Source organism: Mustela erminea, chromosome 18 (assembly GCF_009829155.1).
Source record: "Mustela erminea isolate mMusErm1 chromosome 18, mMusErm1.Pri, whole genome shotgun sequence".
Taxonomy (NCBI): Eukaryota; Metazoa; Chordata; class Mammalia; order Carnivora; family Mustelidae; genus Mustela; species Mustela erminea.
The window spans coordinates 49,388,502-49,404,748 of record NC_045631.1 but is presented as its reverse complement, the minus strand read 5'-3'; the positions used below and the strand labels follow the sequence as shown (position 1 = coordinate 49,404,748).

General features: G+C 45.1%; 1 protein-coding gene across 2 annotated transcripts in view; it reads left to right on the top strand.

Annotated features, from left to right (window-relative positions):
* The first annotated feature begins 406 nt into the window (after nucleotides 1-406).
* The window catches only part of PRKCA (protein kinase C alpha), a 385,445-nt gene continuing 369,604 nt past the window's right edge, over nucleotides 407-16,247 (top strand). For both annotated transcript variants that reach the window (XM_032320330.1, XM_032320329.1), the window contains exons 1-2: nucleotides 407-651; nucleotides 3,694-3,725. In XM_032320330.1, the coding sequence (XP_032176221.1) occupies nucleotides 479-651; nucleotides 3,694-3,725 (205 nt within the window). In that variant the 5' untranslated portion in view covers nucleotides 407-478. The remainder of the gene's footprint in view (nucleotides 652-3,693; nucleotides 3,726-16,247) is intronic.

Genomic DNA, 16,247 nt, shown 5'->3' with positions numbered 1-16,247 from the left:
CCTCCGCACCCCAAATCGGGCGGGCCCGGCCCAGGCCGCCGCCTCCCCTCCCGGGGCCGCGCGCAAAACGCGGAGGCGCAGACTCCCCGGGCGCCCGCGTCCGCGTCCGCCCCGCGCGCGCCCCCGGCCCCGCGCGCGCCCCCGCGGCTCCCGCGCTCCGGGCATGCGCGGTGGGCGGCGCCGCTCCGGGCCGCCTCTGCCGCCGAGAGTAGGAAGCGCGAGCGCCGGGCGCCGGGCTGTCAGTGAGCGTGGGGCCAGCCAGCCAGCCAGCCCGCGAGCGGCTCCGGCTCCCGCGCCCGCTCCGGCCCGACTCTCCGCGGCCGCCGCCGCCGCCGCCGCGACCGCCGGCCCGCGCCCCCGGCCCCCCGCCCGGGGTCGCCCGCCGCCCCACCGCCCCTCCCCCGCCCGCCCCCGCCCCCCCCGGTCCTCCCCGGCTGCTGCCGCTCCCCGGCGGAGGCAAGAGGTGGTTGGGGGGACCATGGCTGACGTTTTCCCGGCCAACGACTCCACGGCGTCTCAGGACGTGGCCAACCGCTTCGCCCGCAAAGGGGCGCTGAGGCAGAAGAACGTGCACGAGGTGAAGGACCACAAATTCATCGCCCGCTTCTTCAAGCAGCCCACCTTCTGCAGCCACTGCACCGACTTCATCTGGTAGGTGCGCGCGGGCCGGGGCGCACGGCGGCCGCCGGACCCCCTCCTTCCTACCCCCCGCCCCCGCCCCGGGGCGCCCGGGGCTGGGGACCCGTCCCTCTCCAGCCCGGGTCCCTGCGTCCCGGGGACCCTCTCTCGGGCGCGCCCACTCGGGGGCCGACTCACTCGGGGAACTTGGGAGAGAGCCGGCCGAGTCCGAACTCTCGCCCGGAACGGCGCGCGCGCGCCGGGGACACTCGCGGGCAGGACTCCCGGGGAAGTCGGCGCCGGGTCACACACCCCCCTGCCGCAGGGGGGAGGCTGGCCCCCGCGCCGCAGCGACACCGATCGCCTCCGCGGGTCCCCTCCGTCTCCCCGGCGCGCCCGCCCTTCTGTACGGACAGGGGAGCGCCGCTCTCTGGGCGTGAGCGAAGGGAAGAGCGAGAAAGAGAATCCAAAGGGCAGAGTTTCCCGGAGAAACGCCCGGAGTAACGGGGGAGCGGCGGCGATTGCGCCGCGCGGTCCAAGTTCCAGACGAGCCGGGCTGGGCGCCTTCGTGGGGGAGGGAGGGGGTGGGGGGTGTTGTTTCCCAGCGGGCTTGGACTCCTCTGCAACCTTGGGTCCTTGCCTACTGTAGCTTGGATCTGCTGGGCACGGGAGACCGGACTCGTCTGGGTGAGCCCAGGGAGAGCCCAGAGGCAGCAAACTGTTGAAAGCTTGCCGTGGGGGAGGGGGAATTAAAACCGAGCAGGCAAATGGCAGAAGGGCAGAGGGAGTCATTTAAAATAGACCCTGTCAACACGAGATTAGACCTGCAGCCCGGTAGATGAGGACAGAGGCCCTAGTTAAGGAAACTACTGTAAGGCGTCGGAGTTCAGGTACAGAGTTTACAGTGAATGCCGGTATTGTGAGTCCAGGGGTTTGGGGTGGGGTGGGGGGACTGATAAAGGGATGGCCTCCCGGGGTCTTTGAACCCTGCGAAACTAGGCAGAACTGTATCTACCCTTTTCTGGTGAGAGCTAATGGCTCTTACTCTCAAAACATCGGTGACACCTCCCGCCCCGAAAAATACCCCCCAAATTTAAAGCTGAACCTCTAGGGAACCCCAGGTGCTCTAGTGTGAGCAGTAAGGAGTTTTTTTTTTCCTCAGGTTGGCAGATACCCGGGCTTTTTCTATCTCGCCTTCCTGAATGTAGGTGGGAAACTCCAAGTCAGAGCTATGGTGACTCCGGGGACAGTGCCACTAACCCTCCCGGTGGCATGTATCTTGTTGGGGCCCTAGGCAGAACTTAATGGATGGCTGTGTGAATCCATCACCCCCCCCCCCCCAGACCCGGAGGAAACAACTCCAAGGGTAAAGTCCAGAAATGTGATGCTATTAAGATGCTTAACTTTTCCTTTATGGATGGCATCTGAGTTCACCACACCTGGGGGAAATCATGAGCCCCGCAGATGTGCTCATAAGGAGCTTATTTTTTTCCTTTATGGGTGGCATTCTCTGAATCCATCACATCTGGAGGAAATCACTTCTAAGGGTCCCACAAAGGTGCTATGATGCTTAACTTTTCCTTTATGGATGGCTATTCAGTACCTGGGGAAAGTGTCTGTAAGGGAGAGTCCCCCACAGACAATGCTAAACGAGGGGCATTTCCCTTTCCTTTTTAGAAAATCTCAGAAGTGTTTTCACAAAAAGCACAGCCACCTCTGCGAATGATTTTCACTGTAGTCAGCACATGAAGCAGTTGTGCTCAAAGTAATTGTAGATAAGGCTAGCTAAAAGTTCTTGGAGCATCAAGGCTAGCTAAAAGTTCTTGGAGCATCAGGGCAAGAGATTACTGCATCTAGTTAAGGGGACGTCTTCAGCCTCCCATGCCAATTGGGAGACCCCATAAAAAGGGAACACTGAGACTCTGGACTACTTTCGGGGGAAAGTAGATGAATTAGGAAAGGTACTTGCAACATTCATAACCAGGCTAGCCAAGGTCTTTCCACTATCAGTTGCTCTAAAGGATTGAGCCCCTAGTGACCTGCTATGGCACTTCGGGTCAGGTGTAATGTGAAGTGGAAAATAAAGGTCTCCTTGTCAGCTTCCTCCCTGAGTAATTCCTGTAATGCTTCTCCATCTAACCAGAAACTACTTGAAAGTTCCGAGAAAATACCAGGATCATCTAGCAGTGGTTTTAACTTCAGTTGTCTTTCATTGTGCCTGTAGGTCCTTAATTTACAAGTTTGTTCTAAATATCAAAATACTGATACTTTAAAACTATAAATGTTTGGGCTTACGTGTGTTTGGGGGAATGACTAAGTTATAAAGATATATGAAGTGCTTTGTCAACTTAAAATGCTATGTAAAGCAAGCGATCATGACTAAGAATTTTAATGGGGTTCATCATAGTTGAAACAGTGTTTACAATTTTATGTCCCTGCTAGGGCTCTCTGCTTAGAGAATAAGTCTTCTTAAGTAATTTACCAGAACAAAATAGCTTCTGTGTTTGCTTTGAATGTTACTGATACTCTAAAAAAATTAGATCGTTAACTTCAGATACAACCAATAAAAATGATACTTTGTGAAATCTGGCTCCTTTTAAACCAAAATTTAATGTGAGGTAGTACTGTTGGCAGTATCTAGACACCTATTTGAAGTACCTTCATAACAAATGAAGCCACTTTTTAGTTGCGTTTAGGGAGAAAAAGGATTTTCATTTTGTCTTTAGGGACAAAATTAAAGCAATTCCTTCAACCATAAAGTCTTTATTTGTCGAATATTATACCAACACTGAATATCTTAGTCATGTTCTTGTCTGGAAACTTAAGTATCATTAACAAAGTGTGAACTGGAAAGAACCTTGATACATTGAAATAATTTAATGAGGCTTTGAAGGCTATACAGAGTCCCCCCCCCAAAGTTGAATTTATTCAGTACTCTAGGCGTGTTTTTGCTATCGAATCTTTGCTTTTCATGTACAAACCCTTATTCTATTGAATACTTTGTCTCATAATTGGCTTAAAATATGGTATACAACACAAAATATGTTAAGATACTTTGTTGTTTCTGTTTTTCAGGGGGTTTGGGAAACAAGGCTTCCAGTGCCAAGGTAAGCTGCCACGTTGGATTTTATTTTCAAGTACAACACGAAATAAGCATTCCAAACAGGAACAGTATTTCTAGTCATCTTTTCTTTGTGATCCAAAAAAAAAAAAAGCTTAGATATTTTCAAAATGAGGTCTGTAAATTTGGGCTGTTAAAAAAAAAATCGTATCGCCTAGTAATCTGCATATGGAGCTGCCTTTTTCTCATTGAAAAAAAACCCTTCCTGTAACTTTATTTTTTGCCAAGAACATTCTTGTCAGAAACTGCTGTCTTTGTGTGGGTGTTGAGGAAAAGAAATGGAATCACTTTGTATTCATGTGGCTTTTCTTGTTCTTGCTCGTTTTTTTGTTCTTTATCTCTTACCTCTGTATCGGGTTGGACTCATCGTAACTAATCTTAGGCCGTACATCGCTGGAGTGATTTTGTGTTTTTAATTACTGATTATTGTTCAGAACAAAGTTAACACATTTTAAAGTTACCTAGATTATAATGGGTTGCTGTGCTGGCAGGCATGTTTTTTCCTTTAGGGTGAACGTGACCTTTAATGTGTATAAATACTACTGATTGCATCTGAAAAGAAATCCATTTATTTCCACCTTAGATCTGTAGTCCTTTTTTATACACGTTAAGTATCTCATTTCTTATACTCTCCCTCTATTTGTTTAATCTTAATACTTTGTACCTTGTGAAGGCATCGCAGGGTCTTAGTGCACCTTTTAGCTCTTCTCACTATATTATGTTTGTTTAGTTCTGGTTACATTTCCCATCTGGGCGTCGGTTTATTAGGGCAAGTGGGAAGTGTATTTTTCAACGTGGAAAATATTATCCTAATGCTGTTTAATGGTAAGCACATTAGGGAGACACTGTGTACTTATAACTCAAAAGTTGTGCAAGTTGGTTTAACTTCTAAAGTTCTTCAAATTCATGAACTTGTTTCTTACAATTTCTTAATCTGTTTTCAATGCAGGTATTTTATGGTGTAATATTCTACCTTCACCAGGTGCTTCAAACCCCTATTGAATAAAAATCAGTAACATTGGGAGATCAAGAGCTATTCCTTTAAAGAATAAAGAGAACAGCGCGTTGCATCCCTCTTTATAAGAGACGAAAGGAAGGCGGAGCTCTTCACATTTCTTAGTTGTGGACTTGAACTCACATTAGGCAATGTTTGGCTCTTGGCTTGAAATGTGATTTTTTTAAAAAGAAGTTTAAACGTGGAAAGTGTGGTTCTGGGCAACTGTGATTTGCTTCTATTGTTTGTTGTAATATTTGGGTGGGGACCTATGGAAACACAAGAATTCTTGTTGGGGAGAAAGGTGGCATGTTAAACGGTACCATTTCTTAGGTACTGAGACTTCAGGATAAGGTTGGTCTCTTTTAGACTTGCTTGTTGAAGTCCGTTTTGTTGGTGAAATCAGAGTGGCTATATTAGGGGCACAAGGGGGGGGCCTACATGATCCCCCCCCCCAAGACTGTATGGACTTTTTGAGTGGCTTAGCAGATTAATAGTCTTATGTTGGCATAACTCCCATAAGTAAAAAGTGAAATTCTATCCCCTTTTCTCTTCCTCAGGGTAAGTTCTTTTTAAGTTATCCATTCACTCATAGCTTTAAGAGATCAAAATTTTAAATCCTGCGATTTGGTGCCCCCCCCCCCCATATATGGTGGATATCCATCCCTGAATTGCCTTTAATTCTTGAAATTTAGTTTTTATAAACTAAACAAAATACAGCAGTGACGATGTACTTTATACACTGTTGTTTGAAGAAGTAAACCAGAGGTCTCCTTACATGAGTTTCTATACTGCATCTACAAGTCTTAGATCATAAACTATTTCATATACAACCTATTTGTATCCTGCTATCTGCTTGCCACATTTTGTTTAGCATGTGTCCTCTGTATTTGACTTCGAGTAAGCACATGCTGATTATCTTATAACTTCTGGATGTTAGCTCAGGACAGTGCTTTCTAATTGCACAAGTATACAGTTACCTAACACTTCCATTGTAGCAGTCTCCAAAGTACTAACATCTGGCCATTTTGAAGTTGGCTCCAGGCCCAGCATGGAGCCCAACGTGGGGCTTGAACTCACAACCCTGAGATCAAGACCTGGCTGAGACCAAGAGTTGGGCCCTTGACCTAAGGAGCCACGTAGGCGCCCCTAACATCTGACCATTTTAGACTACATTGAAGTTAGAATATACTTATTTTCTCTTAATGTTCTCCAAGTTAAAATCTTTCCTACTCTCTTTGATAGTCCCATTCTTCAAGGGAGTATCTCCTTCTCATCCTGTGCTTTTGGCAACATACCCTCTGGAGATGGTAGCTGGGGGTGACTCTCTTCCTCCTTATCTGTTTTCTCACCCGATGGAGGCGGCAACTTCTAGCTCCCAGTGTGTAGTATGTCCCTTTGCTCAGACGCGGTATCTGCAGCTAAGTATACTTTAGAGAGGCGCGTATGCTCCAAATGAGTCACCGCCTCATGGGAGCTGGCTTTTAAAATAGTCGTTACTTCACGGAGTCTTCCAGTTCTTAACATTGACTCAAGATGGGAGGTGTCATCCTTCAAAACTGGGTTTCTGATCTGTGATATGTAGACAGCCTTTTATAAGCACATAAAGATTTCCCCCCCTGCTTCTTCCCTTCCCCGAGATGCAGTCTGAGTGGAAGCAGGGAAGTTTTTCTGAAGATCTCTAGGATGTACTTCATGGACACTCTGTCCTTTAGACTGCAGTCTGGGTGGGCAGCCCTGAAAAAGTGGGTATTACCTGGGCAGGTCACCCAGAAGGGTCCCACTGTGAACATTTACTGCCCCAAATACTGAAATCAGGGGCCATCAACACTGGGGAGAGCAAAGAGGAGTGCAGAGCAGATCCAGAAGCCATGAAATAATTCTCTTAAGATTCGTAGAGCTGCAGAGCTGCAGACGAGCTTGTCCCTTTGTAGATCTGAAATAGCCCCGAGGACAGAATTTGCCTTTTGATTTTTGTTTGGCTTTGCGTTCTCCTGGTTTGCTTGATCTACTCAGAGCTCATTTCCTTTTGCAAGTCTAGCCGAGAGCAGCCCCGCCCCCCCTCGCCCACAGCCTATTCCCTGCTCCTCCCACCAGGAGAGGGAGAAAGGTTTGTCTGATCTGGTCATTGATGAAGTTGAGATTCCAGCCTGGAAGGTCTGTCTCCTGTCTGTAGTCTTGTGTGGCCGGGATTTCCAAAAACTCTTGTCCTGGGAAGCACAGCCAACCTGCCACGCTGCTCGAGTCTTGTCTTCTTCTGGGGCAGTGGAACCAAAATGGTCTTATCTATTACTTTCACCACTGGAAAAGGGAAGGAGCCAACTTGATCCTGCCCCCCCCCCCCCCCCCCCCCCCGCAACAGGACTGGCACACTTCTCAAATTTCAGTGATAGAAACAGCCTCCAAATGTGCCCTGCTTATTTGATGTGCCAAGTAACTTACCTAGCCTGATAGATCTGATTCATCTTAGCATGTTTTTCCTGCTTTTCCCCCTATTCTTTAATGTCACAAATCAGAATGAACAACCAAGCTAGAATCTTTAGGACACCCTAGAGACCACATCAGAATCCATTCCCACCTATGACCATGATCAAGGGAGGACTGTGGCTCAGAATGATCAACACTGGATATTTGTTGGGGGTGGGGGGTCTGCAGGGAATCAAATGCATACTTGTGACTTCAGGATGCTGCTCTGAATCCATTCTGAACCTGGAGCCTTTTCTCTAAGCACACCCCAAATATTGTATTTAACCTGTGACTCCAACCGAAGCTGTTTTCCAGCAGTTAGGTGTTAAATGGTTTCCCTCAGCCTTTGACAGTCCATTCTGAAGGCATGTTTCAGGGTAGATCTTTCTATCAGCTCACCTGAACGGTATGGTGTTTCTTATCCCTTCTATAAGGATGAAAGTTGATTAGGGTGCCTGGGTGGCTCAGTGGGTTAAAGCCTCTGCCTTCAGCTCAGGTCATGGTCTCAGGGTCCTGGGATCAAGCCCTGCATGGGGCTCTCTGCTCGCCAGGGAGCCTGCTTCCTCCTCTCTCTCTGCCTGCCTCTCTGCCTACTTGTGATCTCTGTCTGTGAAATAAATAAATAAAATCATTTTTTAAAAAATGAAAGTTGATGTTTGAGGGGGGAAAAGAATTTCCTCTGCCCTCCCCCTCATGGCTGTGTAAGCAAAGGAATTCCAGAAAACCAGGCTGATTTAAGGGAGGATCACCTTTAACAAAGGGGATGCAGTTGGGCAGCTTTTCACAAAAGGTTGTCTAGTTATCACAGCTTATGGGATGCTTATAGGATGCTGGGAGCCAAACAGAGTGGACACCAAGTGCCAGGAGATAGAAGGGGAGCTGAAGTCTGGGTAAATAGAATGCCTTTAACAGACTTGTCCTTCCGTTCTGGATCAGCCCTCCTAAACTAGCAACAATCCACTGATTTTTACAGTTGACACCAGGAGTTTCCATCTTCAGACCTGGGGTTAGCATCTCAGCACCCCATTTCTCGCTGGTTACTCCTCAGACTGGAAGCTGTGCGAGCGATAAGTGAGCTCCCGGGGTCATCAGTGCAATTCCGGGAACACCAATCCACGGAAAGGTGTAATTGGAAATTCTGGCAGTTTTGCACTGAGGTCCGATCAAAGTATTATTTCCACTCCAAAGATGAAATTGTTCAGGAATACCTAAAACAGAAGCGTGGTGGAGATGGCCATTTGGAACTGCTTTTGCTTCCAACACTTTCTGCCTTTGCAAAAACGCACAAATACTTGGTAGAAGCGGAGACCTACGGCCAGATCTGCCCGGGATCCACGTTTGGTGCTCCATCCTGGTTTGGAAACAATTTCTCATTTATGGCTTTCCGAATTGCTACTTTCGCTTAGTGCGTTAAGTGCAAGCATTCTGTTTTACTTACACACCCCCTGCCAGAATCGGATCCTGTAGCCTATGGAGGGGTGATTCCTCTTTCTAAGCAGTAGGAATCCTAATACTTTTGCGGGTGAATCTAACGCGGGAGTTCCTGCTTTAATTTTATGATGAAATGATTTTACTATGCTCTCAGTGTCTCACTTTCCTAAATAATGTTATTCAGACCCAAGTTTTTAGGTCCATGAACCCTTAGCTTGCTCCCTCGTTTTCCATCAAAGGATTGTTTTCAAAATAGCATTCATTGCAGAGTTTCCCCGTCAAAGTGAAGTCTAGCTCCTGACCAGGACATTTCAAGTCTGTTTTGCTTTTTCAGACTCATCTAAGGATGCTTTCCTGCTTTCCACCCACCAGTTGTTGCAAATAAATTGCAGTTTCCTGGAAAGTGTCCTGTTCAAATTATATATATATATATATATATATATATATATATTTTTTTTTTTTTTTTTTTTCCATGCTACCACCTGTTTCACCTGTAAGTCTTAGCCTAAAGTTTAGTTCTGACCTTTTCCATCCTCCTCGCTATTCTGGATGCTCTGCTTCTCCCAGGACCCTTTACCCCATATTGTCTGTCGTCTCTGCCAGCCTTGAGAACAAGGAGTGAGACTTATTTCCATCTCCCGGGTTTAACGCAGTGCCTGACGCTTGGTAGAGACTGTATAAATATTTGTTGGGTGTGTGATTATATAAAAGGAGAGATATGATATGAAAGTCCATAGCCAGAAGGATCACAGTGACTTCTGCCTGCATACCATTTTTTAAAATCTAGTTTATAGTTCACAGTTCTGTCAACTAGGATAGATCTTTAGTGACTTAAGGAAAAGTATTTTCTGAGGCTAAGCATCTCTATTCAAAATAAAGAACAGAAAATGCTATTTTGTATCTATAAGTTCTGGGCAATGCTAAACCTAAGAGGGATAAAGCACTCAGTGTGCCTCCTGTCTTTAGGGATGTATCCAGGCATCCATAATGAATCTTATCACCACAAATGTAGCAAGAGCCTGTTATGGACCATAGCCTGAGCGGGGAAAGGTCTTGGGTACAGGGTGAAAAATTAAAACCAGCTCCACCACAGGTACTTGGTACAGTCCTTTAAATGTTCTGTTTTGCTTCGAGATGGCTGACCGCCAAAAGCAGAGGACCATGCTCCAGAGGGAGTAGTAGCTCAACTTTATTGATCCTGGTATTTTTAAACTTCATGTACCTGAAAGGTTTCTGTGTCTTGATGTGAGAAGGGCCGCATGAGCGTGGCAATAGAAACACCCAAGCAGAACTGTTAGAACTGACTTAGTCACTTTAAATAGATCTCCCTCTACAGGGGCGCCTGGGTGGCTCAGTGGGTTAAAGCCTCTGCCTTCGGCTCAGGTCATGATCCCAGGGTCCTGGGATGGAGCCCCACATTGGGCTCTCCGCTCAGGGGGGAACCTGCTTCCTCCTCTCTCTCTCTGCCTGCCTCTCTGCCTGCTTGTGATCTCCGTCAAAGAAATAAATAAATTCTTAAAAAAGAAAAATCTCCCTCTACGGAGAGGGACAATGAATGGTAAATGCTGCAAGATTCCAGATGTGTAGGAGCACTGACATTTTGCACGCGTTCATCCCAGGAGCATCCCACGAAGCCCAGGCTCCTGTCCCCTTCTCCGAAGTATGCATGCTGAACTACCAGGCCGGCAGGGTGGAGCAGGGCTCCCAATTCAAACGGTTCTGCAGAAAACATTTTTCAGAGCCAAATGGAAAGTTTTGCGGTACTTACAAAGCCTGGATTTGTATTAGAGGAAAGAATGATGCCACGAAGGGAAACATGGAAACATTTCTTGGTGACAGAATTAAGGCTTCGCTGTCCTCCTGTCAGAATTTCCATGACAAACCCTTTATTTCAAGTCTTGTTTTCTACTAAACTGTGAAACCTTAGGTTAGACTTTTCAGGCTGGGGAGGGAGGGGTACACTTCAGGATTGCTGTGGCATTCAGTCAAATCTAGATGACATTACTGTGGCTACATTAAAGCCCTCTATTAAATTATACAAAGGGGAAAATGGCTTCTGGAAATAGATTTCTATCAAAAATGTAATGGAGGGGAATGATTTGATTAATTGTCAGCACAAGATCAGAATTAAGAGCAGGTTCACAAAGTAAGACTAGCAGGAGGGGCGTTAATCTCGAATGCCTTCACTTGGCTGTGGTTCCCTACCCCCCAACCTCTATACCTCTTTAGTTTTGGCATTTTGGGAAATACAGGGTCCATCTGTATTATCTAAGCTAACTCCAAAAGGTAGTTATGACACAAGGGTGGAAATACAGGGACATGAAATTGTTTATAAATTTTAGATACAACTTGGGCAAACTTGTAAGAGAAATGGGGTAAGAGAAGAGTATTTAACAGCTAAGCTGAGCGAAATTATTTCCTGGGGACGATTTGACTCCCATGGTTTCACCAACAGAATAATTGATGCTTCGACTTTTATGGTATATACAGAAGTTCATGCATAGTAGCCCATGTTGTGGACTTTCCTGCATTTGAAATGGTCACCCACGGAGTGCTTGCTCTTAGGCACCGTTCTGAGCACTTTTCATTAATGCCTTTGATCATCACAGTTTTGAAAAGGTGAGCAGTGTTACCTCCATTTTACAGACCAGGAAACAAACACTGAGGCATAGAAGCGTAGAACTTGTCCCAGGTCACAAAACGTTAGAGCGGGGCTTCGAACCCAGGTGGTATGGGTCCAGACTCTACGCTGTGAACCCAAGTGTTTTGCTTCATAGCTCCTACTGTTTGTTAGGTTTGTGCCACGAACTTGACTATGGAGGTGTGGAAGGATGAAGCGTTGTTCTACTCTAACACTGTGCCTACTGCTCATAGTGGGAGATAATGCCAATGTGTGGACCTCTGTATATCATGCCAGACGCTGCTGGGCATGGGTCAGAGCCCCTGGCATCAGAGCAGAGGGAAACACTGGATGAAAAAAACCTTGAAATAGAAGTCCAAATGAAATTGAAGCATTTGGGGGCCGGGAGAGGTTTTCTGGGCTCATTAGGAAGTAGCTTTCCATTTGGGCTTGGAGGATACAGAGAAGTTCCTTTGAAGAGATGGGGAAGGTTTTGTTTTGTTTTAAAGATTTTATTTATTTATTTGACAGGCAGAGATCACAAGTAGTCAGAGAGACAGGTAGAGAGAGAGAGGAGGAAGTAGACACCCTGCTGAGCAGAGAGCCTGACTCGGGGCTTGATCCCAGGACCCTGAGACCATGACCTGAGCCAAAAGCAGAGGCTTTAACCCACTGAGCCACCCAGAGGCCCCTGGGGAAGGTTTTCTAACAGGAAGGAAATAACAGGGGAAAGAGAAGAGGAGGGAATGGAAGGGACTCACGTGCAGGGAGGAGCGTAGGCCAGGATGGGCCGTGGGCGTGGGGGGTGGGGGGCGCATACTATTCGGGATGTTGCCAGTACCGACCCCCAGCAGAAAAACAGATTCCACAAATTTGTGTAGAACTACATGCTTTCCCCCACCGACTGCTTCTGGGCCAGCATAGGATTTGGTCTCTTTTTACGTGGTTCTTAGTTTGCAGAAGAAGGGGGGCAGTACCGGAGAGTAAAGCATTGTATCCCCCATGTGAAAAATTGTATTGGACCTTAGTAACTTTAGAAGGTACGCGGCTTTGACACCATTCCAAGGGTCTCTCTCTTATGAAGCTGGTTCCACTGATGACCGCATCCTGTTGGAGGTCAAGTGTGACAGCATGGGAATTAATATGACCATGTGAGACACGGAGACTAGATTTGTTCGTACACATTAACAAGGGGAATAAGAACTAGCGTATTTAAAATCGGTTTTAAAAACTGCGTATTGTCAGAAGTTCCGGCTCATCGCCGGTGGTTGTTCCTTCTCTCCATGGTGCTAAACTCTAGAGACTGTTGTAACCTGATCAGAAACCTTTGTGAAGGCTGCAGAGCACTGTGGTTTGGAACTGAAGATGGATTTTCGTGTGGGTTCAGACCTGCTAAAGAAAAACGCATGTACTACTTACTGCTCCTGTGCTGATCTGTGCTTATAAGACACTCCTGCCCGGCGGGGAGGTGGCGTTGTCCTTCCCGCTCTGTAGGAGCAGACGTGGGGGCTGAGGGAAGTCAGGCCGCTGGTCCATGCTCTGGTGCCTTGGAGACCAGGCGGATTTAGTAAACATCTGTATTTCATGGGCAGTAGTTGTTTACTGTCTGAAGCTGTACTGACAAGTAGCCAATCCCTGTTCTCTCTTTCATTCATTCTTCCTTTGCCTAAATTAGCTAACGAAGTATGATTTGTGATGCCGTTTGTTGTAATTGGAGTAAAACTCTCATTGATTCAAGAAAGCTAGGCATGTGCTTGTAAAGGCTTTTGTTAGCTTCTGTTTGGGTTGGTCTTGAGGCAGTAAACGAGCTTAATGTACTTTACTTTTGAATGAGTGCATGCAACTATAATTCAAACATGACAATGGGAGATTACACAAAAAATCTTAGATACTGCACCTTGGTCATTAACTACTTACAGTGTAGCGAATAGTTCAAAATCTAGTTTCATCTTATTACAAAGTGTTTTCTTGGGTGCACTTTGTAATCATAAGCCATGCATGGGTGTTTAACATCCGATAGGTGGATCACAAAACAATGATCATGTTATGAGTCATTTGCCTGATTTCAAAATCTTAATAAATCTAACTTTTTCACATGCTAAGTTTGATCATTAAGTTAACTTTTGTTTAGTTTCACATTACTTTTTTCAATCCAAATGACTCATTAAGATGGAAAACTTCATTCTTCTTAAAATTTCTCTCTACCGTATGCGTGCCTTTAAAAAATCCAGGGAATTAAGCAGTTCAGAAGCATGCAGAACTGATTTTGATTTAGGTCTAAATGCAGGTTTAGGGGTAAAAGTTGAGATGCATGGTCTTTATTTTCCCATTTTGCTTAATTGTACCATCAAGCACCGTAACACCATAACAGGGGAGTCTGTGCTCGTGAGATGCAAATTAACTTGCAAAATTGTATTTTATGAAGATTAATTATCAGGCAGGAGCTGAAGTAGTTCGTCTGATTAAGATTTGCTATAGTAGTCTAAAGTGAATCTAATATAACGTGGTAGAAGAATAATTAAGATGAATGGGGATGACATAGATCAGTGGTAACTTGTTCTGTGAGGCTCTGGGTTTATTAAACTTTCTGTTCTACCTCTCATTATATTAATGCTCTCAATGACTGAAAGCACAAACACAGGGAAAAATAAAATATTTGTGATAACTTGGATAAGATTGAGAACAGGGTGCTTTTGGCTGACTCTCGTTAGTTCTGGTCCAGAACTAATGAAGGCTCAAGTTTTATCTCAAAATTTTGTAATGCATTGTTACCTTTTTGGTCCTTGTTTGCATTTCTTGTGTATCCCTTTTATGTTAAATTCAATATTTTGTGTATTCTGTCCTAACAGCCTACAACTATCTGGAGACTTTCTTGGGATATTTAACTTAAATGGTAGAACATGTTCATGTGAGATGGGCAAAATTTTAGTCTTAGAATTAAGAAAGCAGTGGGCCTGGGTGGCTCAGTGGGTTAAGCCTCTGCCTTCAGCTCAGGTCATGATCTCAGGGTCCTGGGATTGAGTCCCACATCGGGCTCTCTGCTTAGCAGGGAGCCTGCTTCTCCTGCTCTCTGCCTGTCTCTCTGCCTACTTGTGATCTCTCTCTCTGTCAAATAAATAAATCTTAAAAAAAAAAAAAAGAATTAAGAAAGCATTGGATTTGATATTGCTTAAGTTACATGTTAGCTGATAAAAACATGCTTGTGTTTAAATGTAGGTTAATAATCTGAATTACTGTACATCTAAATCTGCCCCTTCATTGTCCTCCTTGGTGAGTTTTATAGTTACAGGATCAGGAAGAGCCACGTTCTTGGAGTTTTATTACGTAATCTCTACACCCAACATGGGATTTGAACTTACAACTCCAAGATCAAGATTTGCATGCTCTACGGACTGAGCCAGCTAGGTGCCCCATGTTTTTAGAATTCTAAAGCAAGAAAGGACTATGGAGACTATGTAGTTGAGGTCCTTGAATTTATAGCTGTGGAGTTGGCCAGCAGAATCTAAGTGACTTGATGTAACTGCACATTTGTGACACCTAAATCTCTAGCCCCAACTTCCATCCAGTGTTACCTTCCTGCTGCTCAGTAGCTCATAAACCTTTGTACTCTGTAGCCTTGACTCTTAAGTGCTCTTGCCAGTAAGCATAGGTGCTCATCCAATAATCTGTATTTAAAAAAACCCCAAAAAACAGGAATCCACAAAGTAGGCACTAGATTCCTTCTATTTGAAAAATGACTGTGCCTTCTAGACATGAATATGCATCTTGCTATAAAGTCTAGGAGTTTTATTAAGGATTATACGTTTATCTTTTATGGTGTAGATGGCCAGTCTGGGAATAAGACCTTGATATTGTGTTGGATGGGAATCCGTGAGCAAAGGAGACGACGACTTGAAATTACATATTTTTCTTTGACTTTTGTCTTTCCAATTTTAATGCTTGATTCTTTGGGAACAGCCTACATCCCTATGTTCCTTAGTCTGCTGTTAATCTTATGCTGAAATATTACACCAGAGCTGATTTTTGCATTTTATATATATACTACCAGAAATATATATGCACAGATCAGTTGGTACCTGGTTAATTGGCAAATGCACATCTTTTTAGGAGGCCCCGAAACAAGATCTGAAGAGTGACTAAATGTAACCATTGAGTTTACTTGGTTTTGCCTTCTGTAGTAAAAGTAACTCCACCCCGGGTGACTGGGTGACTCAGCTGGTTAAGGGTCTGCCTTTGGCTCGTCATGATCCCAGAGTCCTGGGATTGAGCCCCATGTCGGACTTCCTGCTTTGTGGGGAGCCTGCGTCTCCCTCTGCCTGCCGCTCCCCTTGTGTACACATACACTCTCCTCCTGTCAAATAAAATCTTTAAAAAATGTTAATTACAAAAAAAAATTCCACCCTTAGAATTTATTTCAGGGCAGGAGAATAGCCAAATACAGAAGTCATACATTTATTTCATAGTTCCAGTGGTGTTGATTTGAGGTTTTGACCTTGGAAATACAGAGATGGTAATAGAAACACAAAATATACAAAATGACAGATCTGATGATAGGTTTGTTTATGCATACCTCTCTCAAAATTTATTTTCTATCTAAATCCAAATGACATAAGTCTTGTAATCTTTCCTCGGAAAATTTGTCTTCGCGTCCTAGATTTCTAAGTTCCTTTAAAAATGAGCCCAGAATGATGGCTCTCTCCCCCCTCCCCTTGGTGAATTTCCCTGCAATATTCTTGGACATCTTTATTGCTGAGTCTTTGAGCCGTGTTCAAAATTAAGAAATTCTAAGTGGAAAAAATACCACTGCTGACTTGATGTGTATGAATAATTTTGAAAAATTTTGGTAGGACTTAAGTGTTGAGGGTAGGAAGCTTCTGTGCCCCCGTTGTGACTGCTCCTTTGTTCCTGCTTTAAGGAGGTTACTGCCTGCTCTGGATGATAGCCTGCCTTTTCAAATATTGCTCAGTTTTCTGGGAAAAAAACTTTGAATCTAGGGT